The sequence below is a fragment of the Terrapene carolina genome, unplaced genomic scaffold, assembly GCF_002925995.2.
Source record: "Terrapene carolina triunguis isolate 2854851 unplaced genomic scaffold, T_m_triunguis-2.0 Scaffold147, whole genome shotgun sequence".
Taxonomy (NCBI): Eukaryota; Metazoa; Chordata; order Testudines; family Emydidae; genus Terrapene; species Terrapene triunguis.
Window position 1 is genome coordinate 6,594,459 of NW_020664498.1, and position 26,748 is coordinate 6,621,206.

Here is a 26,748-nt window from a genome sequence, read left to right on the forward strand (position 1 = left end):
CCGCGTGCACGATCGTCGGAAGATTTTTACCCTAGCAACACCCGGTGGGTCGGCTGTGGAGCCCCCTGGAGTGGCGCCGTTATGGCGCTGGATATATACCCCAGCCGACCCAGCGCCCCCTCAGTTCCTTCTTGCCGACTACTCAGACAGTGGGGAAGAGGGGAGGGGTTTGGAATGGATGTGAGCAACACATCTCGAAGAACAACAGTTACAACGGTGAGTAACCGTCTTTTCTTCTTCGAGTGCTTGCTCACATCCATTCCAGTTAGGTGACTCCCAAGCCCCACCTAGGAGGCGGGGTCGGAGTGAGACATTGCTGTGTGCAGAACCGCTGACCCGAAAGCAGCATCGTCTCTGGATTGTTGCACCAGCGCATAGTGAGTAGCGAACGTGTGGACCGATGACCACACTGCGGCTCTACAGATGTCCTGGATAGGGACTTGAGCTAGGAAGGCAGTCGAGGAGGCCTGGGCTCTCGTGGAATGAGCGGTGAGGCGTGGCGTCGGTATACCGGCCAGGTCGTAGCAAGCACGAATACAGGACGTGATCCAAGAGGACAGGCACTGTGAAGAGACCGGTGAGCCCTTCATCCGGTCGGCCACGGCAACGAAGAGTTGCGTCGTCTTCCTAAATGGCTTTGTACGGTCAATGTAGAAAGCCAGGGCCCTGCGAACGTCCAAGGAATGTAAACGCTGGTCTTGACGAGTGGCGTGTGGTTTCGGATGGAAGACCGGGAGGAATATATCCTGGTTCACATGGAAAGGTGAAACCACCTTGGGAAGAAAGGCAGGGTGGGGGCGAAGCTGCACCTTGTCCTTATGGAACACCGTGTATGGGGGCTCGGACGTCAGCGCCCTGAGTTTGGAGACGCGCCGTGCTGAAGTGATGGCTACGAGGAAGGCTGTCTTCCAGGATAAGTACAGGAGTGAGCAGGTCGCCAATGGTTCAAACGGAGGCCCTGTGAGCCTGGAGAGCACGAGGTTGAGGTCCCACGCCGGAACCGGCTGTCTTTGCTGTGGGTACAGCCGATCTAAGCCCTTGAGGAATCTAACGACCATCGGGTTAGAGAAGACCGAGGACGTGAGTTCTCCTGGGTGGAAAGCTGAAATAGCGGCGAGGTGAACCCTGATTGAAGATATCGCCAAGCCTTGCTGTCTAAAGGACAGGAGATATTCTAGAATAAAAGGGATAGGTGCCTGCAAGGGAGACGTAGCTCGTTGCTCACACCAACAGGAGAACCTCTTCCACTTGGCTAAATAAGTGGTCCGCGTAGAGGGCTTTCTACTTCCCAGCAGGACCTGCTGGACGGCCTGCGAGCATTGCCGCTCTGAGCGACTCAACCATGAAGCATCCACGCCGTGAGGTGGAGCGACTGCAGGTCGGGGTGACACAGCCGGCCGTGGTCCTGAGAGATGAGATCCGGACTCAAGGGGAGCGTGATCGGCCTCTGTACTGACAGCTCCAGCAGTGTGGTGTACCAGTGCTGTCTCGGCCAAGCGGGAGCGACTAGAATTACCCGTGCCTGGTCCCTGCGGATCTTGAGCAGCACCCTGTGGACCAGCGGGAATGGAGGAAAGGCGTAGAACAGATGGTCTTTCCATGCTATGAGGAAGGCGTCTGACCGAGAGCCTGGGGCTCGCCCGTGTAGGGAGCAGAATGCCTGGCATTTCCTGTTGGCCCGAGATGCGAACAGGTCGATCTGGGGAAACCCCCACCTCTGGAAGACGGAATAGATGATGTCCGGGCGAATCGACCACTCGTGCGTCTGGAAGGACCTGCTGAGACGGTCCGCCAGCGTATTCTGGACTCCAGGCAGGAATGATGCCGTGAGATGTATCGAGTGGGCGATGCAGAAGTCCCACAGGCGAATGGCCTCTTGGCATAGGGGAGATGAGTGGGCTCCGCCTTGCTTGTTGATGTAAAACATGGCCGTGGTGTTGTCGGTGAGAATCAGCACGCAACGGCCCTGTAGGAAGTTGAGAAAAGCCTGACAAGCCAGGCGCACCGCCATCAGCTCTCGGACGTTGATGTGCAGGGCTAGTTGGGACGCGGACCACAGGCCTTGGGTATGGTGCTCCCCCAGGTGAGCGCCCCATCCTAGAGATGAAGCGTCCGTAACTAGGTGGAGGGAGGGCTGTGGGGCGTGAAAGGGCACTCCTGCACAGACCGCCGTGCGATCCGTCCACCAGGTGAGGGAGGCCAAGACCGAGGCCGGAACCGTGACCACCATGTTCAGGTCGTCTCGATGAGGACGGTAAACCGATGACACCCAAGTCTGCAGTGGGCGAAGTCGCAGCCTGGCGTGCCTGATTACGTAGGTGCACGAGGCCATGTGGCCCAAAAGGGCAAGGCATGTCCTTATGGTGGTAATTGGAAAGGCCCTGAGTCCTTGAATGACGCTTGAGATGGTATGAAAGCGGCTGTCTGGCAGGATGGCTCGGGCACGTCTGGAGTCCAGGATTGCTCCAATGAACTCTATTCTCTGAGTTGGTACTAGAGTGGACTTCTCTCTGTTGAGTAGAATGCCCAGCTCGTGGAAAGTGTGTGTCACTATGTGGACATGAGCCTGAACTTGGTCCCTGGTGCGGCCGCGTACCAGCCAGTCGTCCAAGTACGGGAACAGCTGTATCCCTTGTCGACGAAGGAAGGCCGCGACGACTGCCAGGCACTTTGTGAACACTCTGGGAGCCGAGGACAAGCCGAAGGGAAGTACTGCGAATTGGTAGTGCACCCTGTTTACTACAAATCGCAGGAAGCGCCTGTGGGGCGGATAAATCGCTATATGGAAATAAGCATCCTTCATGTCAAGGGCGGCGAACCAGTCTCCAGGATCCAGTGAAGGGATGGTGGTCCCCAATGATACCATGCGGAACTTCAACTTTACTATGAATTTGTTGAGTCCGCGCAAATCTAGGATGGGCCGTAGACCCCCTTTCGACTTGGGTATCAGGAAGTAGCGGGAATAAAACCCCCTGCCCCTTAGCTCCGATGGAACCTCCTCTATGGCCCCCATAGCAAGGAGCCCAAAAACCTCCTGTGTAAGGAGTTGCTCGTGAGAAGGGTCCCTGAAGAGGGACGGGGAGGGGGAGTGGGAGGGGGGGGCAAGGAAAACTGGAGGGCGTATCCCCTCTCCACCGTGCGAAGGACCCAGCGGTCCGATGTTATAAGAGACCAAGCACGGTGGAAACGGGAGAGGCGATCCCGGAAGGGGAGAACCGAATCCTGGAAGCCGGTTGAGGTGCCGTCCTCGACCGCACCTTCAAAAGGTTTGCCTAGGCCCTGAAGGTGGCCTAGGCTGGCCCTGGTTCTGACCGGGTTGAGGGCCGGTCGACCTTCGCCTACCGCCTCGACCCCGCCTCCTAGCAAAGTCCTGTCTTGGACGAGGCGGGGGAGGGTAGAACCGCTGAGGCTGGGGCCTGAAGGGTCTGCGCTGAGGCCCTGGGACATGCATCCCCAGGGAGCGCATCATTGTCCGGGAGTCTTTGAGATTTTGGAGCCTAGAGTCCGTCTTTTCCGAAAAGAGGCCCTGGCCCTCAAACGGAAGATCCTGCAGGGTCTGCTGCAGTTCAGGTGGCAAGCCTGACACCTGGAGCCAGGAGATTCGCCGCATTGCTATCCCCGACGCCAGGGTCCTAGCGGCCGAGTCCGCTATGTCAAGGGAGGCCTGCAGGGAGGTGCGTGCCACCCGCTTGCCCTCCTCTACCAAGGCCCCGAACTCTTCCCTCGATTCCTGGGGAACCAGCTCTTTAAATTTCCCCATCGAGGACCACGAATTAAAGCTGTAGCGGCTCAGGAGCGCCTGCTGATTCGCCGCCCGCAGTTGCAGTCCGCCAGCCGAATAGACCTTGCGTCCGAACAAATCGAAGCGCTTAGCGTCCTTCGATTTGGGTGCAGCAGCCTGCTGGCCATGGCGCTCCCGTGCATTAACTGATGAAACCACCAGTGAGCACGGTTGGGGGTGAGTGTACAAGTACTCATGATCCTTGGAGGGCACAAAGTACTTCCTCTCAACCCCTCTGGCCGTGGGTGGAATAGAGGCCGGGGTTTGCCAGATGGTGGTGGCGTTCGCCTGAATAGTGCGGATCAGCGGTAACGCCACCCTAGATAGAGTATCCGCTGAAATGATGTTCACAATGGGATCATGGACCTCCACAATCTCCTCCACCTGGAGGTCCATATTGCGAGCCATGCGGCGCAGCAGGTCCTGGTGGGCCCGAAGGTCTATAGGAGGCGGCCCAATGGCGGACGTACCCGCTACGGCCTCATCAGGCGAGGACGACCCGGTGGCAAGGGGTCCAATGGCTGATCCTGCTCCAGGTGTTCCTGGAGCTGGACATCGCCTACTCCCTGGTCCAGGGCCTCTGCCGGTGTGGGCACTGGAGCCTCCACGCCCCTTGGAGGAGGGCGGGAGATGGTGGACTCTGGGACCCTGGGCTCAGAACGGCCCGAGCGGGAGGCGGATGGCGGAGCCCCTTGCGCCTGATGGTAGGCCCACGGAGTCCAGAAGGACCAATGCGCAGGTCCCTGCGTAGGGTCCTCGGTCTCCTGCAGGTGGCCGACCTCCACTGCATCCGACGAGCGCAATGCCGACCTCGACGGCCACGGCGGTGCCGAGCCCAACGCCGTCGGCACCGGATGGTACGGTGCCGATCGGTGCCGGCCGTAAGGCGATCTGTCCCTGTGCAGTGCCGGAGAGCGGTGCCGGGATCTGGATCGGTGCCGGTAGTCCCTCCGGTGCCGAGATCCCGATCTGGAGCGGGACGACGATCGCGAAGAGGCGTGGTACCGGGAGCGGCCCCTCGAGCCCGAGTGGCGCTCGTACCGGTGCCGGGAGCTGCGTCTCGAGCCCGATCGGTGCCGGTCGTCGCGACGGTGCTGAGATGTTGAACGGCGCCGCGAAGATGATCTGGGCCGCGAGTACGACCGGTGCCGAGGTGATATTCGGCGCCGGGACTCCGAGCGGCGTCGGGACCTGCTCCAAGACCTGGAGCGGTGCCGAGAGACTTGAGCTGGCGACGGTGGGCGCATCAGAGCAGGCTTGCCTCTGGACTGCGGCACACGTGGAGCCACCGGTGCCGGGAGTTGTGACGGCGCCGGCTCCGTGAGGGCGATCAGGTCCCTCGCCGTCGCAAAAGTTTCCGGGGTGGAAGGGAGACAAGGTTCCACCACCAGCCTTGGTGGTGAAACAGTCCGCACCGGACTCAACGGCCTCGGTGCCGGAGTCGACGGTCTGGCCGCCTGCCTTTGGCGGTCCAACTGCGGACGCGCTCTACCCCCGGCACCGGGGGAGCCGGTATCTTCACGGCAGCAACATCCCGCGCCTTGGTGGCCTTCTTATGGCCCGGAGAAAGGGATCGGCGCCGAGGCTCCTTAGGCGGGCGCGGTGCCGACGTCGGCCGGTGCCGAGCTGTCTTTTCCGCCGCACCGGTCGGGGCCGCCGGGGCGCTGCGCACCGAGGCGCTCGGTGCCGGGGCTGGGCGCGCCGAGGGAGGATCCGGGCTAAGTGTCGCCTCCATGAGGAGCTGCCGAAGCCTAAAGTCCCACTCCTTCCTTGTCCGAGGCTTGAAGGCCTTGCAGATCTGGCACTTATCTGCGTGGTGGGATTCCCCGAGGCACTTCAAGCAGGAGGTGTGCGGGTCGCTCGTGGGCATAGGCTTCGCGCAGGAGGCGCACTGCTTGAATCCAGGAGCCTTGGGCATGAGCCAGGCGAAGCACCGAGGGGAAAAAAGGGGGGGGGGGAATGACCCCCTTAATCCCCAGTTGACAGTTTAACTACAAAAACTAACAATAACTATCTAAAAACTTCTTAACAACTATAAACACTCTAAACAACTATCTAGACTAATGAAAAACGAGTAAAGCTAAGGAGTGTGGAGATCAGCTATGCCGCGCTCCACAGTTCCAACGACCGTCAGGGGCGGTAAGAAGGAACTGAGGGGGCGCTGGGTCGGCTGGGGTATATATCCAGCGCCATAACGGCGCCACTCCAGGGGGCTCCACAGCCGACCCACCGGGTGTTGCTAGGGTAAAAATCTTCCGACGATCGTGCACGCGGCGCGCACACACCTAACTGGAATGGATGTGAGCAAGCACTCGAAGAAGAACTGATAGTTACCATCAAATACATAAATAGATGTTACAGAGGACACTGAAAAGACTAATGTTAAGCGCTTGCGTTAAGCAGGTACTTAATTCCATGTTGCATTTCTAGAATTAACCATCAGCCATATTTAGGAAATTAATGTGAAAATATCTTTATACTTACTTGTCAAGGAAGTCCTTGTCCACTACTGCACAGATATCAAGAAGAGGATTTCCCATTCCAAAAAGCACATTTTCACTACCAAAGAAAAAAAAAAAAAAAAGGTTTTCAAATGTAGTGTAATGTTTCTAGTCTAACATTATATTGCATTGACAAACAACAGATTAGGGCAAAACTAATTTTGCCCAACCAAGGGCTGCACGGTCAATTTGCCTGGAATCCAGACAGCACAGCTAATTCAAACAAAATGCAAACTTGTATTCTCGCTCAGTGAATTACATAGAATACAAAAGTCTCAAACATGTAAGACTGCACATTCATTTAAGCAACCCTTCAATCAGGGAATGAGCCTTGCATGCTATAATCTGTAGTTTTTAAGAGTTACACTTGGGTTGTATTTGCAGGTTATATAAAGGGGCAACGGTGGACCAGAGTGTAGAGTTCCATGAGCCAGATTTTGTTGTTTATATGAGCAGCCACAAATTTAACCGTATAAAAGTAATTGTTAAGAGCAGTATTTTATTGTGCACAAACCCTCATCTATCCTTACAAACAGTATTTGTTTACTGATAAAATGTTGACTTTTTTTAATGCAGAAAAAATTACTAAACATGCAGCAGTATGAAGCAAAGCAGCAAGTTACCAAAAGGCATTATCTAATGATCAAGTATTTTTATTATAATAATGTCAAAAGAATATTTAGCATATTCAGTTAGTTATCTTACATACTTCAGTGATACAGTAATAATGAAGAACTAGATAGTACATGACACAGAGGCAAACGATAGTGAATGCAGCTGTGCCCACTAGACTTTCTAACACTAGATTCAAATCCATCACATTCCCCACCAAGCCAACACCTGCTGTCTCCAATTGGCAGGTTAAACACCAATAGCATCTACTGAAATCACTTCTGAAAATTTAACAAAGAAGCCATCAAATATACACCTTCTTCCCCATCAGCTGCTCATTTTTCAAGGGTTTTCATTAGACCAATATTCTCCAAAGCACTACCACAGTATTTCAGCTTTAAAATCTAAATGTTCAAACAAAGCCAGGCAACAAAGTAACTTAACATGGCTGTCTTTAGCTTTCAGACCCTTCTTCAACTATGGGTTAGGTCACAAGTGAAGGAGTTTCCATGGCATTTTGACAGGTCGTCAGATATTAGGTCTATGCATGGAGGTATAGCTGTTCTGCTGACTCATCTGGCAGTTATCCTCAAGAGGATTAAAAAGCTAGCAAACCTAAGGGCTGGTCTAAACTAACGCTGTAAGTCAATCTAAGTTACGCTACTTCAGTTATGTAACTGAAGTCACCATAACTTAGGTTGACTTACAGCTGTGTCTATACTGCGCTATGTCGATGGGAGAGCAGGTCTTCACCAGAACCGCTAAATCAACACCGCTGCATCGATCACAGCAGTACGGATTTAGCCAGTGTTGTAGACATGGCCTAATATGGGAACAGCTAGAAAATTAAATGGGAGGTCCTAGAGGAAAACCCTAAAAATAGCAAGCCCAGGAAGCAGCTCCAGCAGCTATTGTTTCCCACCTCTCCACCCCATCCTTGCTTCTTTCTCAGTTACCTCCTACCACAAAGTTCATGCTAACAAACTCACACTATCCTTACCCAGCCAAAAAAACACTTTCCTTTCCTCCTCCCTCATATGGTTAAGTGCTTCCAAAAGCTCAAACATATGGTCTCTTTCCATGAAAAGACTCACTCTTCTCTTATATTTTTGTCATATTCCTGGTCAAACACCACTTTTCCACTTTCATTGACACCAACAAATGCAGTGTCAGTTGCCTACTTGCAACTTTCTCCTAAAAACGTCTTCTCTCCCACCATCTACTTCCCTTCAACACAAGATTTGTTGACCATTCAAAGACAACATCTGCCACAATCTCCCTATTTCCCCATCACATTCTCCCTTCCAGCGCCATCATTACCACCTAGAACTTGCACTTAGGACAAGTTTTCATGACAAAATTTGCCAGCACAGCTATGTTGGCCAGAGGTGTGATGAGGTACAATTTGTGAGGTGCTGTGCCAGAAAAAGCCCTGTGTAGATTCTGTTATAATGGCAAAACTGCACATTTGTTAGTATAGCTTATTCTGCTTGGGAAGAGGGAAGAGAGTGCAGGCTGGAATAGGCTTGTGAGGGGGTGGACCAGGCCCTGACGCCCCCTGTTGGAGGCCTTGCAGCCCTGCCACACCCTACCCCAGAAAAGGGCAGTGGAGAGGGTCCTCCAAGCTGCCTAGAGTGGCTGTATGGGACACAATCAGAAAGGGGCTGCAGGGAGCAGCCAATCAGGGCCCAGCAGGCTAGTATATGAAGAGTTGCAGAGCCAGCATGAGATCAGTTCCTTGCTAAAGCTGGAGGAGAGTGGATGGTGTGCCTGGCTGGCTGAGAGAGGTACAGGACCTCAGAGAGAGTAGTGCTGGGGGGGGGGCAGGGGAGAGAGAGAGAGAGAACTTGAAGGTGCTCCAGGCTGGCTGTTGGGACTCAACCAGGACAAGGCCCTGAGGTAAGGGGGAAGAATGTGCTGGGGCCACGGGGAAGTGGCCCAGGGAATTGTAGCAGTGATGCAGTTTATTTAAATGGACATGGCAGAAAGCTCCTATCTATAGGGTCCCTGGACTGGGACTTGGAGTAAAGGGCAGACCTGGGTCCCCACCACCAGCCACTAGGAAAGTGGCCTGGACTTTGATACACCCTAGAAGGGGAACTGAACTCTTTTAGTGGCCCAGCTGAAAAACTGGGGCCAGAAAGGCTCAGAAGCACAAATGGTCTCCAGGGAGAGAAACCTGGGGGACGTGGCCCCATACCAGGGCCAGGACTGCTTGAAGAGCAGGGACAATTCGAGGAAGCCCAGAAGGGGCTGAGAAACAGTTATGACCAGGACACTGCAATAGGCCCTGCTGGACGGATTGAGGAGCAAGCCCAGAGATAGGGCTGCAGATAAAGAACTGTTACAGGGGGCACAGAGAGGCCCCTGGTGGATTTGATATGATCTCACATACAGACTATGTATGACTCAGCCGGAGGGCTGGGTCACTGAAGACTCATCACAAAGCAGAGAAAAAGTACAAGCACTCGGCCAATGAGGCTATACTAGCAAAAATGCAGCTGTCAGTATAAACTATATCCACCACACTAGGAGCACTTTCCTGGTAGAGTATAACAATATACTGTATATACTCGTTCATTAGCCCGTTCGTTTATAAGCCGACCCCCCAAGATGGATAGATTAAAAAAAGGCAAAAACTGTATGACCCTTTCATAAGCCGATCCTATATTTCAGGGTTTGGCAAACTTTGGCTCCCGGCCCATCAGGGTAAGCCACTAGCAGGCTGGGACATTTTGCTTACCTGGAGCATTGGCAGGCACGGAGCCCCTCAGCTCCCAGTGGCCATGGTTTGCCTTCCCCAGCCAATGGGAGCTGCAGGAAGTGGCAGCCAGCATGTCCCTCAGCCCGCGCCGCTTCCCACGGCTCCCATTGGCTGTGAACAGCAAACTGAGCTGAGGGGCTCCGTGCCTGTGAATGCTCCAGGTAAACAAAATGTCCCGGCCCGCTAGCGGCTTACCCTGACGGGTTGGGAGCCAAAGTCTGCCGACCCCTGATCTACAATGACCACGTATTAGATATTCAATTCAATAGCGCTTACATTCGTCAAATTTTGGTGGTCTCTTTGATAAGCCGACCCCCGCTCTTTGATGCGTCACTTTTTTACCAAAAAAAATTTGGCTTATGAATGAGTATATACGGTAGCTACACTGGCAAAGCCTTCCAAATATAGATCTGGCTTTGCTCTCCACCTGCTCCAGCAACTCTATTATCTTCCACTCTCTTGGCCTTGTCGTCACACTCCTTAACAGGTCTCTCCCTGCTCTGGAGCTCTCCTAATACAAGCTTTACACCTTTTCCATCCTCAAAAAAGCCAACCCTGGTCCCCAAATACTTCAACTACCCCATATCCCTTCAGCTATAAACTCTTGAATCTGTTGTCTACAATCGTTTTAAGTTATTATTTGTATTACAGTAGCACCAAAAGGATCCCCCCAAAATGGGGCCCCATTGCAATAAGTGCTGTACAACCACACGGTCCTGGCACCGAAGAGATTACAGTCCAAGAAAACAAGACAAGAAGGGGTGGGAGGGGAAATATAGGCAGAGAGAAGTGACTTGCACAAAGTCACACAGCAGTCAAGTGGCAGAGCTGGAACAGAACCTAGAACTCCTGACTCTCAGACCAGTGCCCCATTCAGTGGGCCACACTATCTTCGTTTATGAATATACATGTTTAAATATAGAATTTTTCAAATGTTGACAAATCTTGTGTTTTTAATAGGATCCAAGATTAAGTATGTTGTGCTGTGAAGTATATTTGTCCTTGGCTACATACAAAAAAGCCTAGATTGTGGGTATAATCCCTGATACTCCTGCTTTGGTCAAGGTACTTTCAATTATAAAATACTTCCCCCAGTTTCTCTTTCACCTCCACCTTGGATCCCCTCCAATCCATGTTCTGCCCTCCTATTCTATAAAGCTGCTCTTTCACCAAGATCTATATTGACCTTCACCTAGCCAAATTTCAGGGCTCATCCTACTCCTCATCTTCTGCTTCTTGACATTTTATTCAACTGAGGCTTCTGCGATAACATCCTCTCGTTTCTCCTCCTACTTCTTTGGCAGCCCTTTCAGTAGACCCTCCTTCTCATATACCATCCATGAGAGTCCCATACATCTCTTACTTTTCACCCTTCCACTTCTTTTTACACCCTTTCTTTGTGAGATCCTAGCTACTCTCATAGCTGCATTCCCCATCTCTACCTCAATTACTCAAATTTAGCTTTTCACTCCTGACTTAACAGGAAAGTGCCGATATATGGGTTTGGCTGTTATACCAATAAAATAAAAACCAGCAGGATCTTATTAAGAGGGATAAGGCAAAGATGCCACATTTATTGTAAATATAATGATAAAGCAAAAGATAAAAGTAAACAACGTTGTTTGACTACTTATTACTTATACACACACACATACATATATATATATAGAGAGAGAGAGAGGGAGAGAGATTCATTCACACAATCATTCATTCAAGTTCTGTATAGGTGTTATAGTTACCAGCCTAGAAGTTGCTCATGCCAAGTTACTGGCCAGGTAGCTTGGTCATGAGGATGGAGCAGAGTCTGTGTCAGATGCATCTGATGCTCCTGGAGGCTGGCAGAGAGACTCAAAGTCATCAGTCTTTAGAGTCCATTTTTATAGGAATTAATTCCTATGTTAGTTTATGGGAGCTGTTTCATCCTGCTGTTGCTGACTCAATCAGCAGATGGCACACATTCCTGTCCAAAGTGGCACATTCCTGGTGGCTCCACATTGTCCAAAGTTTGTGTTTCTCATCCTTCCAGGTGATGGGGTGGATTCCAGTTTACCCTCCGGGGGTTTCTGGTTATCTACTTGACACATTCTTCGGCCGATGGATACTTTCTTTCTAGGCTGGCACCTCCCTAACCATCCATGTATATCAAGCATTCATCAGTATACATTCCATACCTTAACCATATTTTAATTTACTGTCTCCACCACTTTCAGAGTGTGTGCTAATTCATTTGAGGCTCCCGGCCCTTTAATCACAGAGGGTGGGGGGGGGGTCTGTCCTAGGAGCCCTTGAATGAAGTGAAAGTCACTTAACAGCTTACAGTGTTTGTTTACATTGTATCAATTACTTCAAGAACAAAGTCAGTTAACTTGTTTGTAAGTTTTACATAGTAGTAAAGTATCTTTCACAGGATAGATCTAATCAATGGTTTCTACAGACAATAGCTTACAAGTTTTAACAGAAGACCCAAGAGATTTTTGTACTTGGTGAAACTGGATTTTAAAGTGTGGGGGACAAATTATGAGGGGGTCACTGTCACTTGGGGGAATCACTGTTAGTACCTTCTTTAATATCCCTACATGGCTAGATGAAGACATCTCTTGGGTCTCTTGCCATCAACTCAAGCTTAACTCTCCTCTTTCACTGCTGCCACCACCATTCTCCCTTTCACTCCAGCCCATAAACTAGGAATCATGACTATTCTCCATTGCCTCACACATCTAATTGCTATTCAAGTCTTAGCATTTCCTCCTCCAAAACATTACCAAGAGGCTACAGTTTAAAAACTCATCCAGGCACTAACATTTCCCATCTTAATTTCTTGGGCTACTAAAGTATATTATTTAACATGGTCAATTACCACCTTGACGATGTATTTGCCCCTGACCATTTATTCCCCCTTCCCAGTTTTTTTTTTTTTCTCGTAAGCTGTACAAGAAATAAATAGACCGTGGTTTCCTTTACTACATTTTGAGTTCTATTAGAAATCAACAATATGTCTCAGAGGAAGCACCCAGTACTCGAATAGAGATGCATTACCATGTTTTCCTAGTATACAGGTATCAAATTTCTGCATGCATTACCCTTGTCCACTACCAAAGGCCATAAGCCCATATCTTTTAAGTACCAAATTCACACAAACATATTTACCAAGATAGAGCCAAAATTCTGCTAGAAGTTGGCCCAATATAAAGTTAAATTAGAATTTTGGTAATTCATAACCCTAAGCAAGCAAAAACCAAATGAGAATTGCTGATTTTTTAGCTGACTGATAAACTGAAAAACTTCAAGTTTCTCACTTTCTTTTATGATAGCTTAATCATAGAATAAAAGTTTTATAGTATGTTTCAGTAAATATAGCAACCTTAATAGCCAAGAATGTTTTCAAATTTAGCAAAAACACTAAGAATTCAAAATAAAATACGGGGTTGTGACCAACTAGAAACTGACAATTTACATTAAATGGAACTAAGAATCACTGAGTATTTTGTGTGTGTGAAACAGTTAAATCTTTAGAATATTACAAACTAAATCCTCATTTCAAAAATAATCTTGCAGATTAGATTTCTGATATTCATAGATTTCAAGACCAGACAGGACCACTGTGATCATCTAGTCTGATCCCTGTATAATACAGGCCATAGAACTTTCCCAAGATAATTCCTCAAGCATATCTTTTAGAAAAATATCCAGTCTTGATTTAATAATTCCAGTGATGAAGAATCCACCATGGCCTTTAATGGTTAATTGCCATCACTGTTAAAAACTATGCTTCAATTGCAATCTGAACTTGTTTACCTTCAACTTCCAGCCACTGGATGGAGCCCATTATTAAATATTTGTTTCACAGGTAGGTACTTAAACTGTAATCAAATATCTTCTCTTTGTTAAGCTAAATAGATAGACTCAAGGAGCTCAATCGCTATAAAGCATGCTTTCTAATTCTTTAATCATCCTCAATAGCTTTTCTGTGAACCCTCTCCAATTTATCAACATCCTTTTTAAAATGTGCACACCACAACTGGACACAATATTCCAGCAGCAGTCACACCAGTGCCAAATACAGAGGTAAAATTCCCTTTTATGCATTGCAGGATCACATTACCTCTTTTGGCTACAGCATCACACTGACAGCTCATGTTCAGCTGATTATCCACAACAACCTCCACATCTGTTTACCAGGATAGAGTCCCCGACACTGCAAGTATTACCTACATTCTTTGTTCCTACATGTATACATTTAGCCATATTATAACACACATTGTTTGCCTGAGCCCAGCTTACCTAGTGATCCGATTGCTCTGTATCAGTGACCTGTCCTCTTCATTATTTACCACTCACCCAATTTGTGTGTCATCTGCAAATTTTACCAGTAATGATTTTGTTTTCTTCCAGGTCTTTGGTATTTCACCACTTTGAGCCACAATATTTTTAATATCCATACTTATTTTATAGTCTGAGGATTTGTTTATTGTAGAAGGCTAGATATAGTAAAGACTTTAAAAAGTGGGGGGGGGGGGTGTTGGTGTTAAATCAGGTGATTAATTTGAATTTATACAAACGGCGGAGAAAATCCAGAATATTTGAAAGTGTTGAATGAGAGTTTGCCCAAGATTCCATATGCCTACATTTATTGTCCACTCAGCTGCTACTTATATGCTGTAGAAAGCGGCATAACCATCATACTATACATAATCTGTGTGATGCACGTTGGGATCCTTGAAGACAAAATGCACTATACATGATATTTCCAGTGAACATCTCAATCATAACTGAAGTATGAACAGACAAGTGTCAGTGTTGCATATGGGATACTAACAACCACACATAAAATTCCAAGAAATTAATTGCATTGCATTGTGACTTTTTTTTAAACTTACTAGTTTCTCTCCGCCTCATGGTCTAAGGGCTTCTTTATACGGCCCCACAGTGCTGCGCTACCACTCCCTTGTGTGGATGCTGCTGATGCAAACTAAAAAGTATTGCGTTAAAGTCCTCTTTCAAATGCAAGACTTTTTAGTTTGCACCAGCGGCATCCACACTAGTATGCACTGCAATTCACACCCCTATAGTCCAAACTTTGGGGCCAGGCAGACAAGCCATAAAATCTAACTTGTGATAAGTCCTCTTCACCGTACACAAGAATTTAATTGCATTTCTAACTAAGGGTTTTTAAACTTCAACTGGCATTTTGAGCTTATGACTGCTGGTAGAATTTATTTTGTTTTAAGAAAAGCCAACATGAAAACCATCAAGTTGTAAACTAACACGGTCTGTTTAACAATCATAAATATATGTTTAATTTGTTAATATTCTTAAACCAGTATTTAAAAACTTGTTTGCACTCTGTCAGAGCTTAGACTGTGTGACACACCTGAATCCAATTCCTTATGTCCATCATCAAAAGTAACTTAAGGCACGAACAAGGATCCACCATCCCTGTCTATCCTGGGCCATTCTTTGCATGTTCTTTATGTTGCTATGTCCCATAAGTTTCCCCTCTCTTAGTAGTTTTTGGAGGGATTCTTTCCATCAGCTCCTTTTAAGTGTTCCTCCAACTGCTGTAGCTCATAATCTTATATAATTATTTAATTGTGTTCTGTTATGATTAATCTGTGTAATCAATATGTGATTAATAGATTTAAGTTGTAGGTATAAATGTAGGAATATGTAAATAGTACTATAGGATAGAGGAGTAATAAGCATATGTTATGGATAAGAGTATGTTAGGTATGTAAGTTAGGTTATGCTGTAAAAGTGTAAAGCAGGGCCTGTCAAATTTTAGCTTAGCCATATATGAGGCCTGAAAGAAGTTGACCTAAGTAGTTGATGCAGGGGTAAGCAAATACCAGTAAAAGTTGCAAGATTATCGTAAAAGAGGTACTAACAACCGCACATAAAATTCTGAGAAATTAATTGCATTGCGACTTTTTTTTTTTTTTTTTTAAACTTACTAGTTTCTCTCAGGGCTGGTCCACACTAAGCTCCCAGTTCGAACTAAGATACACAACTTCAGCTACGTGAATAACGTAGCTGAAGTCGAAGTATCTTAGTTCGAACTTAAAGGTACTTACCGCGGGTCCACACGTGGCAGGCAGGCTCCCCCGTCGACTCTTCTCGCAGAGCAGGATTACCGGCGTCGACAGCGAGCACTTCCGGGATCGATTTATCGCATCTAGACAAGACGCGATAAATCAATCCCAGAAGATCGATTGCTTGCCGCCGAACCAGCAGGTAAGTATAGACGTATCCTCAGTCTCATGGTCTAAGGGCTTCTCTACATGGCCCCACAGTGCTGCGCTACCACTCCTCTGTGTGGATGCTGCTGATGCAAACTAAAGAATATCGCATTAACAAAGTCCTCTTTCAAATGCAGGTGATATCTGGGAAAATATTCCCCAGCGTGCCCCTCACCACCACAAGATGTCTGCTTGAAACATCATGGGAAATTCTGCAATAACTGTAAGTCACCATGGGATTTGTTGACATAGGCATTAATGAAGATAAGAAAAACTAAGAAGACAGTCTATGAAAAGATGGGCATACCAACATTTATGCAGTGTGGAACTCCAGATAAGGAAAAAGGGGTTGGAACCCTCATGCATATAAGAGTTATCAATGAGAGTAATACAAAATAAAAGTATGAAAATGTAAGGAAGAATTCATAAGAAGGCCCTCCACAAATGACCACCTGTTGAGCGATACTGGCATCTCCAAGGGGACTATAGAGATGGATGTATGAAATCATTGATGCTAGTGTGACAAGGCACCTCCTTTGTCTCACCGGACTTGGCACTTCCCCCTCTGATGATGGCAGGCCTGGGGTAAATCAGCCCCACACTTCCTCCTTCTGTGCTCCTTTGGCTGTGTTTTCAGGGTAGGCCCCAGGGTCGGCCTGAGGGGTGATCCTTCACCAGACAAAAAGGAAACTGTCTCAAAACACAAAACCAGAAGAGGATACCTTTCCCTGCCTCCTCGCTGGGACAGAGTGTCCTCCGGTTGCTTGCCCTGGGATGTCAGTCCTTCCCCTAGCAGGCACCCAGATTTGGCTGTTGCCCTATGGGAAGGAGCTCTCAGCCTAGAAAAGCTTGTTTCCCTGCTACCACTAGCCTGGCAGTAGCTTGTGTCTCTCTCTTCCTCTTTGCTCTCCCCAGAGGAGGCGTTTATAAAGGCCTCAGGCAGCCCTTAATTGCATTCAGGTGTCCCTAACTGACCTGAGATAACCTCTTCTCATCTTGTAGGAAAAAGGGCCTTTAACATTCTAGGGCTAACATATCAGCCTTCCAGGACCCTTTTGCAGTTGTCCAGCCTGACTTTGTTACGCTAGATATCTTACAGGTTGTCTCACTATGTATGTTTCAATAGTTGCAGCTCTGTTCATCTGCTTAATGAAATTGGTAATAAAGAAACGATTGATAACCCGTGAATGTTATTGTAGTCATTGCTATTGTTCCTTGTGCGCTCCTAGAGTCTCCAAATGTAATGATATTTTTAAGGGCATGTCTACACTTGCCATTTAAAGCGGAAAAAGTCCCTTTTTTGCGGAAAAAAGGTGGGTGCGTCTACACTTGCCAATGAATTTTTGCAGTGAAACTCAGAAGTTTCACCGCAAAAAGAACACGACCTCCACGAGAGGCGAACAGCTCTTACTGGTGATGTTTTTGTGGTGATGTACAAGTGAAGACACGTTCTTCCTGTTTACAGAGCTTTTAGACTCCGGAGGATATCCCATAGTGCCTAGGTAACCACTCTGGCCAGCAGCTCTGCTGCTCTGACACCAGGTAAACAGACATCCACCCCTTGTAAAGCCTGGGGAACTTTGAAACTCCCCTTCCTGTTTTCTTGGCAAGTGCTCACTTATCTGGCCAGGTGACAATGCCTGCTCCCGGAGCAAACAATCCGCTGCTTGGAGCAATTCTGAGTTACTGGAGCTGATCAGTGTTTGGGGAGAGGAGGCTGTGAAGGGACCCAGGATGCCCCGCAATCACCTCCCCCTTCCCACAAGACCTATTGTCAAAATGGAGAGAGCTGCACTGTGGGATAGCTGGTCTCAGCTGCGATGGAAGTGCTGCAAATGTGAACATGATCTGACACCTGTGGAAGTGAGTACGCAAGCCAGCGCTTTTCTTTCACCGGTTCACTATCACCGGTGAAACTGACAGCGCAAAAAACTTTGCAAATGTAGACATAGCCTAATAGCTGTTCTGACCTTCCTAATGCTGAAGGAAGCCTTTAGGGAGTGCAAACCTTTGGCATAGGTTACTATGGTTTAATGCCATTGGTAATATCAACCCATCAATATTATAAAGGCTACTTTGCCACAGGGCACACCTAACATGACAATTAAAAAAATAGAGGTAGCTGACACCAGCAAGAGTAGGTTCAGCAATGCCAACTAAAACATTTGGAACCAATACTGTTTCTACCGTCTTCAATTTAGTTGTTCCATAAAGAGGCAGTTACAACAGAACAGCATTTGGCACTTCATTTTCAAATACCACATGAGACTTTGCATATCTTATCGGTTAGCATCCACAGTGGTCTGCTGAGAACTACATAAGGAGTGAAGACAGAAAATGTGAAGTGTTTAGATACCACAGCTCCTTAAATAGTGACATTAGTATCTTAAATCTAACCTGAGTAAGGGCACGTCTGCACTGGCAACATTAAAGTGCGTTGCTTGTGCAGTCATGGCACAGCTCAAAATGGAGCTCTAAAAAAAACCACCACCTCCACAAGGGGTGCAGCTCCCAGTGCTGGTGCACTGTCTATACTGGCATGTCATAGCGCTGAAACTTGCAGCGCTCAGGGGTGTGTTTTTTCACACCCATGAATGAGAGAGTTGCAGCGCTGTAAAGTGCCAGTGTAGACAAGCCCTGAGGTAGATGAACATTAGCTTTCTATTTTGGCAAGTAAACTACAAGAGCTCTACATTGACTCTTAGATTAGACACCTATATTTCATTTTCAATTACTTCAGCTGAATGTTGTTAGCACTAAATTAGGTTTAAAGTGTTAGAATTTAAATGGTCAAAACTAAGTTTTAAAATTCACACTCCATTGCTGACACAAGGAAAGTCCTTAACTGTTTCTATACAGCACGAATAGGACAGCATTGCTAAGACTTCAATTTCTCCAAATATCTTTTCAAGTAGACAGACTAGTGTTGTTCGGGCCTCTCTCAACCTGCAAACTTCAGAATCCATAGATCACAAAATAATCTGCTTATTTCTGTGGGTTTTCCAGGACTGGATTTCTACTGTCCCTAGCCAGGAGTCTAACAAAGACAGCAGAAGTTCATGCTTTGACATGTTTGAAAATCAGGCTTGAAAACTTCTTTATATAATTCTTTTGTATATTCAACCTTTTACTGGCTCCTATTTGTGTTCCAGAATTTTCCCCCCATTCTTCATTGTCATACTATTGACTTTTGTATTGTGCAGTGTGAGGCACAATAGCTACTTGTTGCAACTTCTCTATTTCCACAGTTTTGTCAACAAAAGTCAGGTTTCATCAACAAAAGAGTGGAAGTGTACACACAGTCCTTCATACCAGGAGGTGATTCATGGCCCTACACACTTTGCATCATCACAACCCCCACAGTGGACTTCCCAATTCCAAACTGATTTGCAACTGGACTGACAGCAATCTGGAGTTGCCAGCTTCCACACAGCTATCGCCACATACTTTTCCACCATTAGGGCAGCTCTCTTTTTGGTGTCCTTGCACCACAGGGTGGGGGGCATGCTCCACACAGAGTTCAAGGAAGGTGGTTTTGTGCATACAAAAGTTCTGCAGCCACTGCTTGTCATCCCATGCCTGCATCACAAGCCGATCTCACCACTCGATGCTTTTTCCCCGAGCCCAGTAGCAACCATGTGCAGCTGCTCCATGAATGCCAACATCAGTCTTGAATTGTTTCTTTCCATGGTACACAGCAGGGCATGCACCATGGTTTCCTGTTCAGATTCACAGCTCATTAAATACTGCAGCATCAGCCGCATTACGTTCATACCACTTATCACAAGACTAGAGAGCCGTGCAGGATCCATGCTTTCAGGGAGAGATGACGGGCGCAAAGTTTACAGGGGCAGTTGAAATATCACACGAAACACAATTGGAAGCCCTTGGAATTATGGGACAGGAGAAAAATGCATCATACAGCAGTAATCCTGCCCCCATGATGCACTGCAATCCATTCTCATAACTCCTAGCAGAAGAAGGTGGCGATTTGCACAGCGGGATAGCTACCCACAGCATACTACTCTATGTTGGTGCTAAAGCACCAACTGTGGACGTGCTCTGCCAACAGAAGGAGCGTTGTGTGAAAATGTACAAGCGATGTAATTACAGCAGTTTATGATCGTCGACATAACTTTAGTCGACTTAACTCTGTAGTGCAGACATGACCTATGTACAATAAAACAAGATTCTGTAGGCCATATTGTACAGATATAAAATGAAAGCCATATTTACATGCTTGAAATTACTAGTGAAGTCAGACAAGAGTTAAATAGGGACAGTGTAAAGAAAAGCATTAAACTCTGACCAGTGTTATTACCACCACCTTAAAAGCAGTAAAAAACTCTTTAACATGACCTATATCCTGTTTACTTTTTGCTTTTTAGTCATGTTGGACAGCAAAACTGGACTGGTCAATTTCACATCTTGGTTATCAATTATTTAGACTGGAGGAAAAGTTAAAGGTTGGATAAGATACGAAACAGAAGGTGCAGACTGGTGAATCAAGGATGTGTGTTCTCCACAATTTTTTTCCTTTGAAGTCTAAATATTTACTAGGAATAATCTTCTTTTATTTATTTAACCATCTTCACTGTTCCTTTTCATTGAGTGTTAAGGTTCCTTCCCCACTCTGAACTTTAGGGTACAGACCTGCATAAAAACCTCTAAGCTTAACTATCAGCTTAGATCTGCTTTTGCTGCCACCACCCAAATGATTTATGAGTTATTTGGGAAACTCTGTCTTCCCCCCAAAAAACCTTTCCCTCCCTGGGTAGCCTTGAGAGGCTCCTCCACCAATTTCCTGGTGAACACCAATCCAAACCCCTTGGATCTTAAAACAAGGAGGAATTAATCATCTCCCCCTCTACCCCCCCACCAATTCCTGGTGAGTCCAGATCCAATCCCCTTGGATCTTAAAACAAGGAAAAATCAATCAGGTTCTTAAAAAGAAGGCTTTTAATTAAAGAAAGAAAGGTAAAAATCATCTCTGTAGAATCAGGATGGAAAATAACTTTACAGGATACTCAGATTCAAAGAGCCCCAGAGGAACCCCCTCTAGCCTCAGGTTCAAAGTTACAGCAAACAGAGGTAAACTCTCTAGCAAAAGGAACATTCACAAGTTGAGAAAACAAAGATAAAACTAATACGCCTTGCCTGACTGTTACTTACAAGTTTGAAATATGAGAGACTTGTTCAGAAAGATTTGGAGAGCATGGATTGATGTCTGGTCCCTCTTAGTCCCAAGAGCGAACAACCCCCAAAAAACAAAGAGCACAAACAAAAGCTTTCCCCCCACCAAGATTTGAAGGTATCTTGTCCCCTTATTGGTCCTTTGGGTCAGGTGTCAGCCAGGTTACCTGAGCTTCTTAATCCTTTACAGGTAAAAGGATTTTGGTGTCTCTGGCCAGGAGGGATTATAGTATTGTACACAGGAGGGCTGTTACCCTTCCCTTTATAGTTATGACAGAGTCCATCTGGCTTGTCAGAGTACAGACAGATTTCAGAGCGGTACCAGTGTTAATCTGTATCAGCAAAAACAACGAGGAGTCCTTGGGGCACCTTAGAGACTAACAAATTTATTTGGGCATAAGCTTTCTTGAGCTAAAACCCACTTCATCAGATGCATGGAGTAGAAAATACAAAGGCAAGTATAAATACACAACACATGAAAAGGTGGGAGTTGCCTTACCAAGTGGGGGGGTCAGAGGTCCATCACGCCCATACAAATGGAAATGCATCTGTGACCATTACAAGTATCACAATGCTATCATTAAAAAAAAAAAAAAAAAAAAAAGCTTTTAACACCAGAAAAAATAAAGCCAAGATCACAAAAATACCAGTGGCTTACTTTCCAGAAGACATCGACATTGCTTGGGAGGGAATGCAGACATGCATACACTCACATACATACATACATACATACAAAACACGAAAAGTATCAAATTGTCCATAGTAAAAACCAAGGCATTTTACTGACTTTGTAATTACTACAGAACCTACTGAAAATAACCAGTAGTCTCAAACTTTTAAATAATGTAAATTATTAAATATAAACCCTGTTCAGCTAACCATGTTGGGGGGTAGGTTTGTTCACTATAGAGATTCAATTTCCACAACTAGCCAATGATCTTTGCTAAATGTTTTGGATATTACTCTCTCATTATCACAAGTAACAGAAGTAATAAGGTGCAGACAACATAACCAAAAAAAACTACCTCTCTCTCTTTTGCTTCTGAATTGACTTGCCACTTCAAAAGTTATTTTTATAAATGTCAAACTAATCTTAACTGACCGTACTTTGCATAAAAAGATTAAACGCATATTTGCAATCTTAAGTATATAATATTACTTGTTTTCAAAATTAGATAAATATTTCTTCTTTCTATGCAACTCCAAAATTGGTGGCCGGACACTAGTAGCACTGATTTTAATAGAAGTATTTCATCTTCTCACACATCTATCTGCACTTTAGCATAATAGCACTGTGGAAGAGTGACGTCAAAACGGTAATGGAAGTGTATAAGTGTCAAATAACATACAGGTGGGAAAAAAACTTCAGTCTTTATTACGTGCTTAAAGAAATATTTCTTGCTTAAAGAAATATTTGAAAAATACACATTGGATTATTTTTTCAGCAGTTATGACATTTGGAAAAGTCAAATCCAAGCAGCAATCTGACTTGCTCATTAGCAATACAGTAGAACCTCAGAGTTACAAACTAACCAGTCAACCACACACTTCATTTGGAACCCAAGTATGCAATCACGCAGCAGCAGCTATATATTTAAAAAAAAAAAAAAAAAAAAAGGCAAATACAGTACTGTGTTAAATGTAAAGTACTAAAAAAAGGGAAAGCAGCATTTTTTTTCCACATAGTAAAGTTTCAAAGTGCTATTAAGTCAATGTTCAATTGTAAACTTTTGAAAGAACATTTTGTTCAGAGATACAAACATTTCAGAGTTACGAACAACCTCGATTCCCAAGGTGTTTGTCAACTCTGAGGTTCTACTGTACTACATTGTCTAGACAATATCAGCAAATGACTTATTTTACTATCAATTGATAATTGTGTTTTATAAGTCTACAAAAACAGCTTTGTTGGTTATTATAAAGTATGTATAAGATAGTTTTTCTGGGTAGAGGGACCCTCACTTTTCAGTGTCCAGATAGCTTTACAAGAAAACTAATGTTTGCAGTGTTGCTGTAGCCATGTTAGTTCCAGGATATGAGAGAGCCAAGGTGGGTGTGGTAATACCTTTTATAGAACCAAATTATCTTAGTGAAAGAGACAAGCTTTTGAGCTCGACAGAACAGACCTGAAGAAAAGCTCCACAGAGCTCAAAAGCTTCTCTTTTTCACCAAAAGTTGGTCCAATAGAAGTATTACTTCACCCACCTTTTCTCTCCCAAAAATAAAAATGTCAGAATACTTACAACACGGTTTGGCCTTTTCCTGTGTGGAGCCAAAGTTATACTACAAATTGGTTACTAAACCATTTTATACACCCAGTCTTAAGTTTATGAAGAGGTAGCATATTTCATGAAAAAAAAAAAGGGGTGTTTAACATTTCTATAACACTTAGACATGTAAGACCTGCTCTCAAAAGCAAAGCCAAACAAGCCACTATATAGAGACAGACTTGTACACATAGTTCCGTTAGGACAGGGTTTCAAGATATAATAAAACAGCTATGCATATCCATTCACAGAAACCCTTTTAAAATCTTGCTAGCAACTGCCGAAAGCTTTTGACCAATACAGTTCTGTTCACAGCGCAATTACTTCTGCAACACAAAGATCATTTATCCTTCACTGTAATTAATCTGAGACCAGAGGCACCTCAGTGCTAGTTAGGGGTGCTGGAACAATTTATATAGTAGGGGTGCTGAGAGCCATTGAACTGAACTATAAATCCTGTATATGATGGAAACCACTTCAAGACAGGGAGTGCAGCAGCATCCCCAGTCCCTTAGTTCCAGCACCTATGGTGCTAGTACTCCATAGTTCTATAAAGTTGAAAGGCTATTTCAATTACATCTCTATTAAGTAAAGCACTTAAGCACATGCCTAACTTTAAGCATGCAAGTAGCCCCACTGAAATCAAAGGGCTATTCATATGCTTTGCTGAATGGGGCTTTAAAGAAATGAAGTTAACATTTGGCTAAGACATTGCATGTTTACATACAGGGTTAATGCAGTATCTTCAATACACATTTCACAATCCTCTGAAAGATGTAATTTATTTTAGATTCCAAGCACCTTAAAGCCAAGGTCAGTAGGAACTAGGTCTGTCATACTGATGAACACTGTTCTACCATTAGCTCAACGTAACCTGGCAGCTGAATAGCATCATGTTGTGAAAGAGTCCCTGGTCTATACTCCTAAACTGGAGACAGGGTGACATCTGATATACTGCACATGGGGGTGGGAGGATGGGAGAGCCACCTTTGAATGATAATTAAACTCAGAGGCTGTAACTTTAGACAGCTCTTCAGGAACTATGGGACTGATCAGTATATATATATATATATATAAATAAAATAAAGGTCACCAGTTCACTTCACAGTACAAGTCCATTTAAAAGAGGAGGGTCTTTAAGAAAAAACTAATTTTACAAAAAAAGAATTCACACTACTGCATGTTAAGCTATAGATTTTAAATCTAGTCACTGTAGTTATTACCCGTCTGTGACCCTGGCATAATAATGCTTCAGGACCACCCTGAGTGTTGAGGGTGGTAATTAATTTTATCCTCCTTGGCATTTGGGATTGATCTAAACTGAGCTTAAAAATGTAGCAAATATTAAGACTGGATCATAACGTTCATCTATTACTGCAAGATTATGCAAGTTACTGCCATATTACTGTAGTTGCTCTTTCCCCACAATTAAATGTGTAGCATGGAGGAAAAAAAGGCTTAGCTCCAAATCAAACTTTAAAGCGGAGTCCTGCCAACATTATACACCAAGTCTGATTTTAGAACTGTCACAAATATATGCATCTACTTCTTGTCCTTCATCAATTTCATATCGCCCCACATTTGCCCCGCATTACAGCAGTTCGATAGTCCATAACTTTAAAGTCAACATACTCCCAAATGATTTTCCTGGAAATGCTTATCATAGCAGGCCAATGACAGATAGATCCCTCCACACATCCTAATTTGAGACTTCCATTTCAACCCGGATGCCCCCATGCCTCCCATGTTAGTGCAACACATTATTAAATGCTGCGAAGATTTAGAGCAATTTCAGACTAAAAACCACTTTACTTTGCCAGCTAGTGTCCAAGAGAAGGAGAGCACCAGGATGTAAAGAGGCATGTAGTTCGCTTTCATATTGGATAGGCTTTTAATTTTGTTTCAACCAAACCCTGTTAAATCATAGGTGGGAGTGTAATAGACAAGGGAGTACCTCAGGCAGGGTACTTGTCTGTAAACCATCCAGCACACTCATGGTGCCACATAAATAATAAGCGTCCATAATACTGGTATATTTTTTGCTACATACAGATAATTGTCATCTGATTTAAAGACAGCACTTACATAGTTAAAGGGGGGGGGGGGAGAGTTCCCAGTGGGAGGGATGTCAAACAGCAAATGAACTGGTTATGGAGAGACGGGGGGAAAGGATGGTAAAATAGAGCCGTTCCCACCCAGAACCCGAGGGAAGGGAATGGGGAACTGAGCCATCCCAAGCCCACGACCATGGGGAAGGCAATGAAACGGAGCCATCCTAAGTCTAGGCAGAGGCAGTAAGTCAATGCACGCCTCAGACAGCAGCCCGTTGCCCTAGGGGCCGCGCTAGGGGGGCGAGCCACAGCAACATCAACGCTTATGCACTACCTGAGAACTGGCATGGTTCCCTCCGCACCCTCCTGGAAGGAGGAGTCCCCACTCGCAGCAGCGGCCACACACAGCACCCCCGCAGCAGCAGCGCGGCCGCCACTTATCTCCTCTCCTCAGCTCCCTCTATCTCCACTGAGCAGCCCGCTGCAGCTTGGCCGCTCACCCTGCCGGCAGCCCCGCCCACACACACACACACTCGCAGCGATTGGCTGACAACGAGCCGGGGCGTCACCCCTGCGAGAAGAAGAGACTGAGGCGAGGGGGGGCGAGACTCGTCCACCGGCCGTGAGCAAGTTGAGGGCTCGCGCCCTGGCCCTCTGAGGCGCACGAGACCAGGCAGTTACCGGACCTGGAATGCCATGCTCGCGCCTTCTATCCGCCATCTTTACTGTGGGCAGACACACCCTCACGTAAACTGTCACCCACCTTTAAAACCCACACCCAATGCACCGTGTTAAATGGGCTGTCTTACAGCGATCTTTCTGCCCATCTTAAAGATGGCCACGAAGTGTATGGGGGGGAGGAGACCCTCCTCTATGTGATCCTCACACTTACTGTGCCTCACTACACTGTCAGTGCCTGATCATCTTCCCTCAGGAGGCTGCCTAACTGCACGCACAAACAAACTGCTGTGGTGGGGGAAGTTATGGCAGTAGCAGTACCTGTGCGAATCGTTGAGGTCCTGCCCTTATTTCCAAAAGCTATTTATGCCCCACAGTATTGCCAAGCCTGAGTGGTCCATAATTATGAGGCGGGTCCATCCCTCAACTCATCAGAGTGGCCTTAAAATAATCGAATGGCTTTTTTTTCTTTTCCCCAATACAGATTGGGTTATTTTAACTTAGTTGCTGGTTTTGAGCCTTTAAGATGCACTTAGGTCACAGTGTCCAGCTTTTCTCTGCAACGGTTACCACAAGAGACATTCATTTCTTTCAACAACAAGCAGGTAATCAAGAAGTGAAACATTCAGGCAATTTCAGGATCAGGGGCTCTAAGAAACTACACC

General features: G+C 46.0%; 1 protein-coding gene across 2 annotated transcripts in view; it reads right to left on the reverse strand.

The window, feature by feature from the left end:
- The window catches only part of LOC113406877 (adenosine kinase), a 579,784-nt gene that overhangs the window by 530,106 nt on the left and 22,930 nt on the right, over nucleotides 1-26,748 (reverse strand). The window contains exons 1-2 of one of the 2 annotated variants that reach the window (XM_026653710.1): nucleotides 25,740-25,864; nucleotides 6,266-6,340 (exon numbers count right to left, since the gene is read on the reverse strand). In XM_026653710.1, coding sequence (XP_026509495.1) covers nucleotides 6,266-6,340; nucleotides 25,740-25,753 — 89 coding nt within the window. In that variant the 5' untranslated portion in view covers nucleotides 25,754-25,864. Of the gene's footprint in view, nucleotides 1-6,265; nucleotides 6,341-25,739; nucleotides 25,865-26,748 lie in introns of those variants that run through there. The other variant, XM_026653709.1, reaches the window with a different exon arrangement.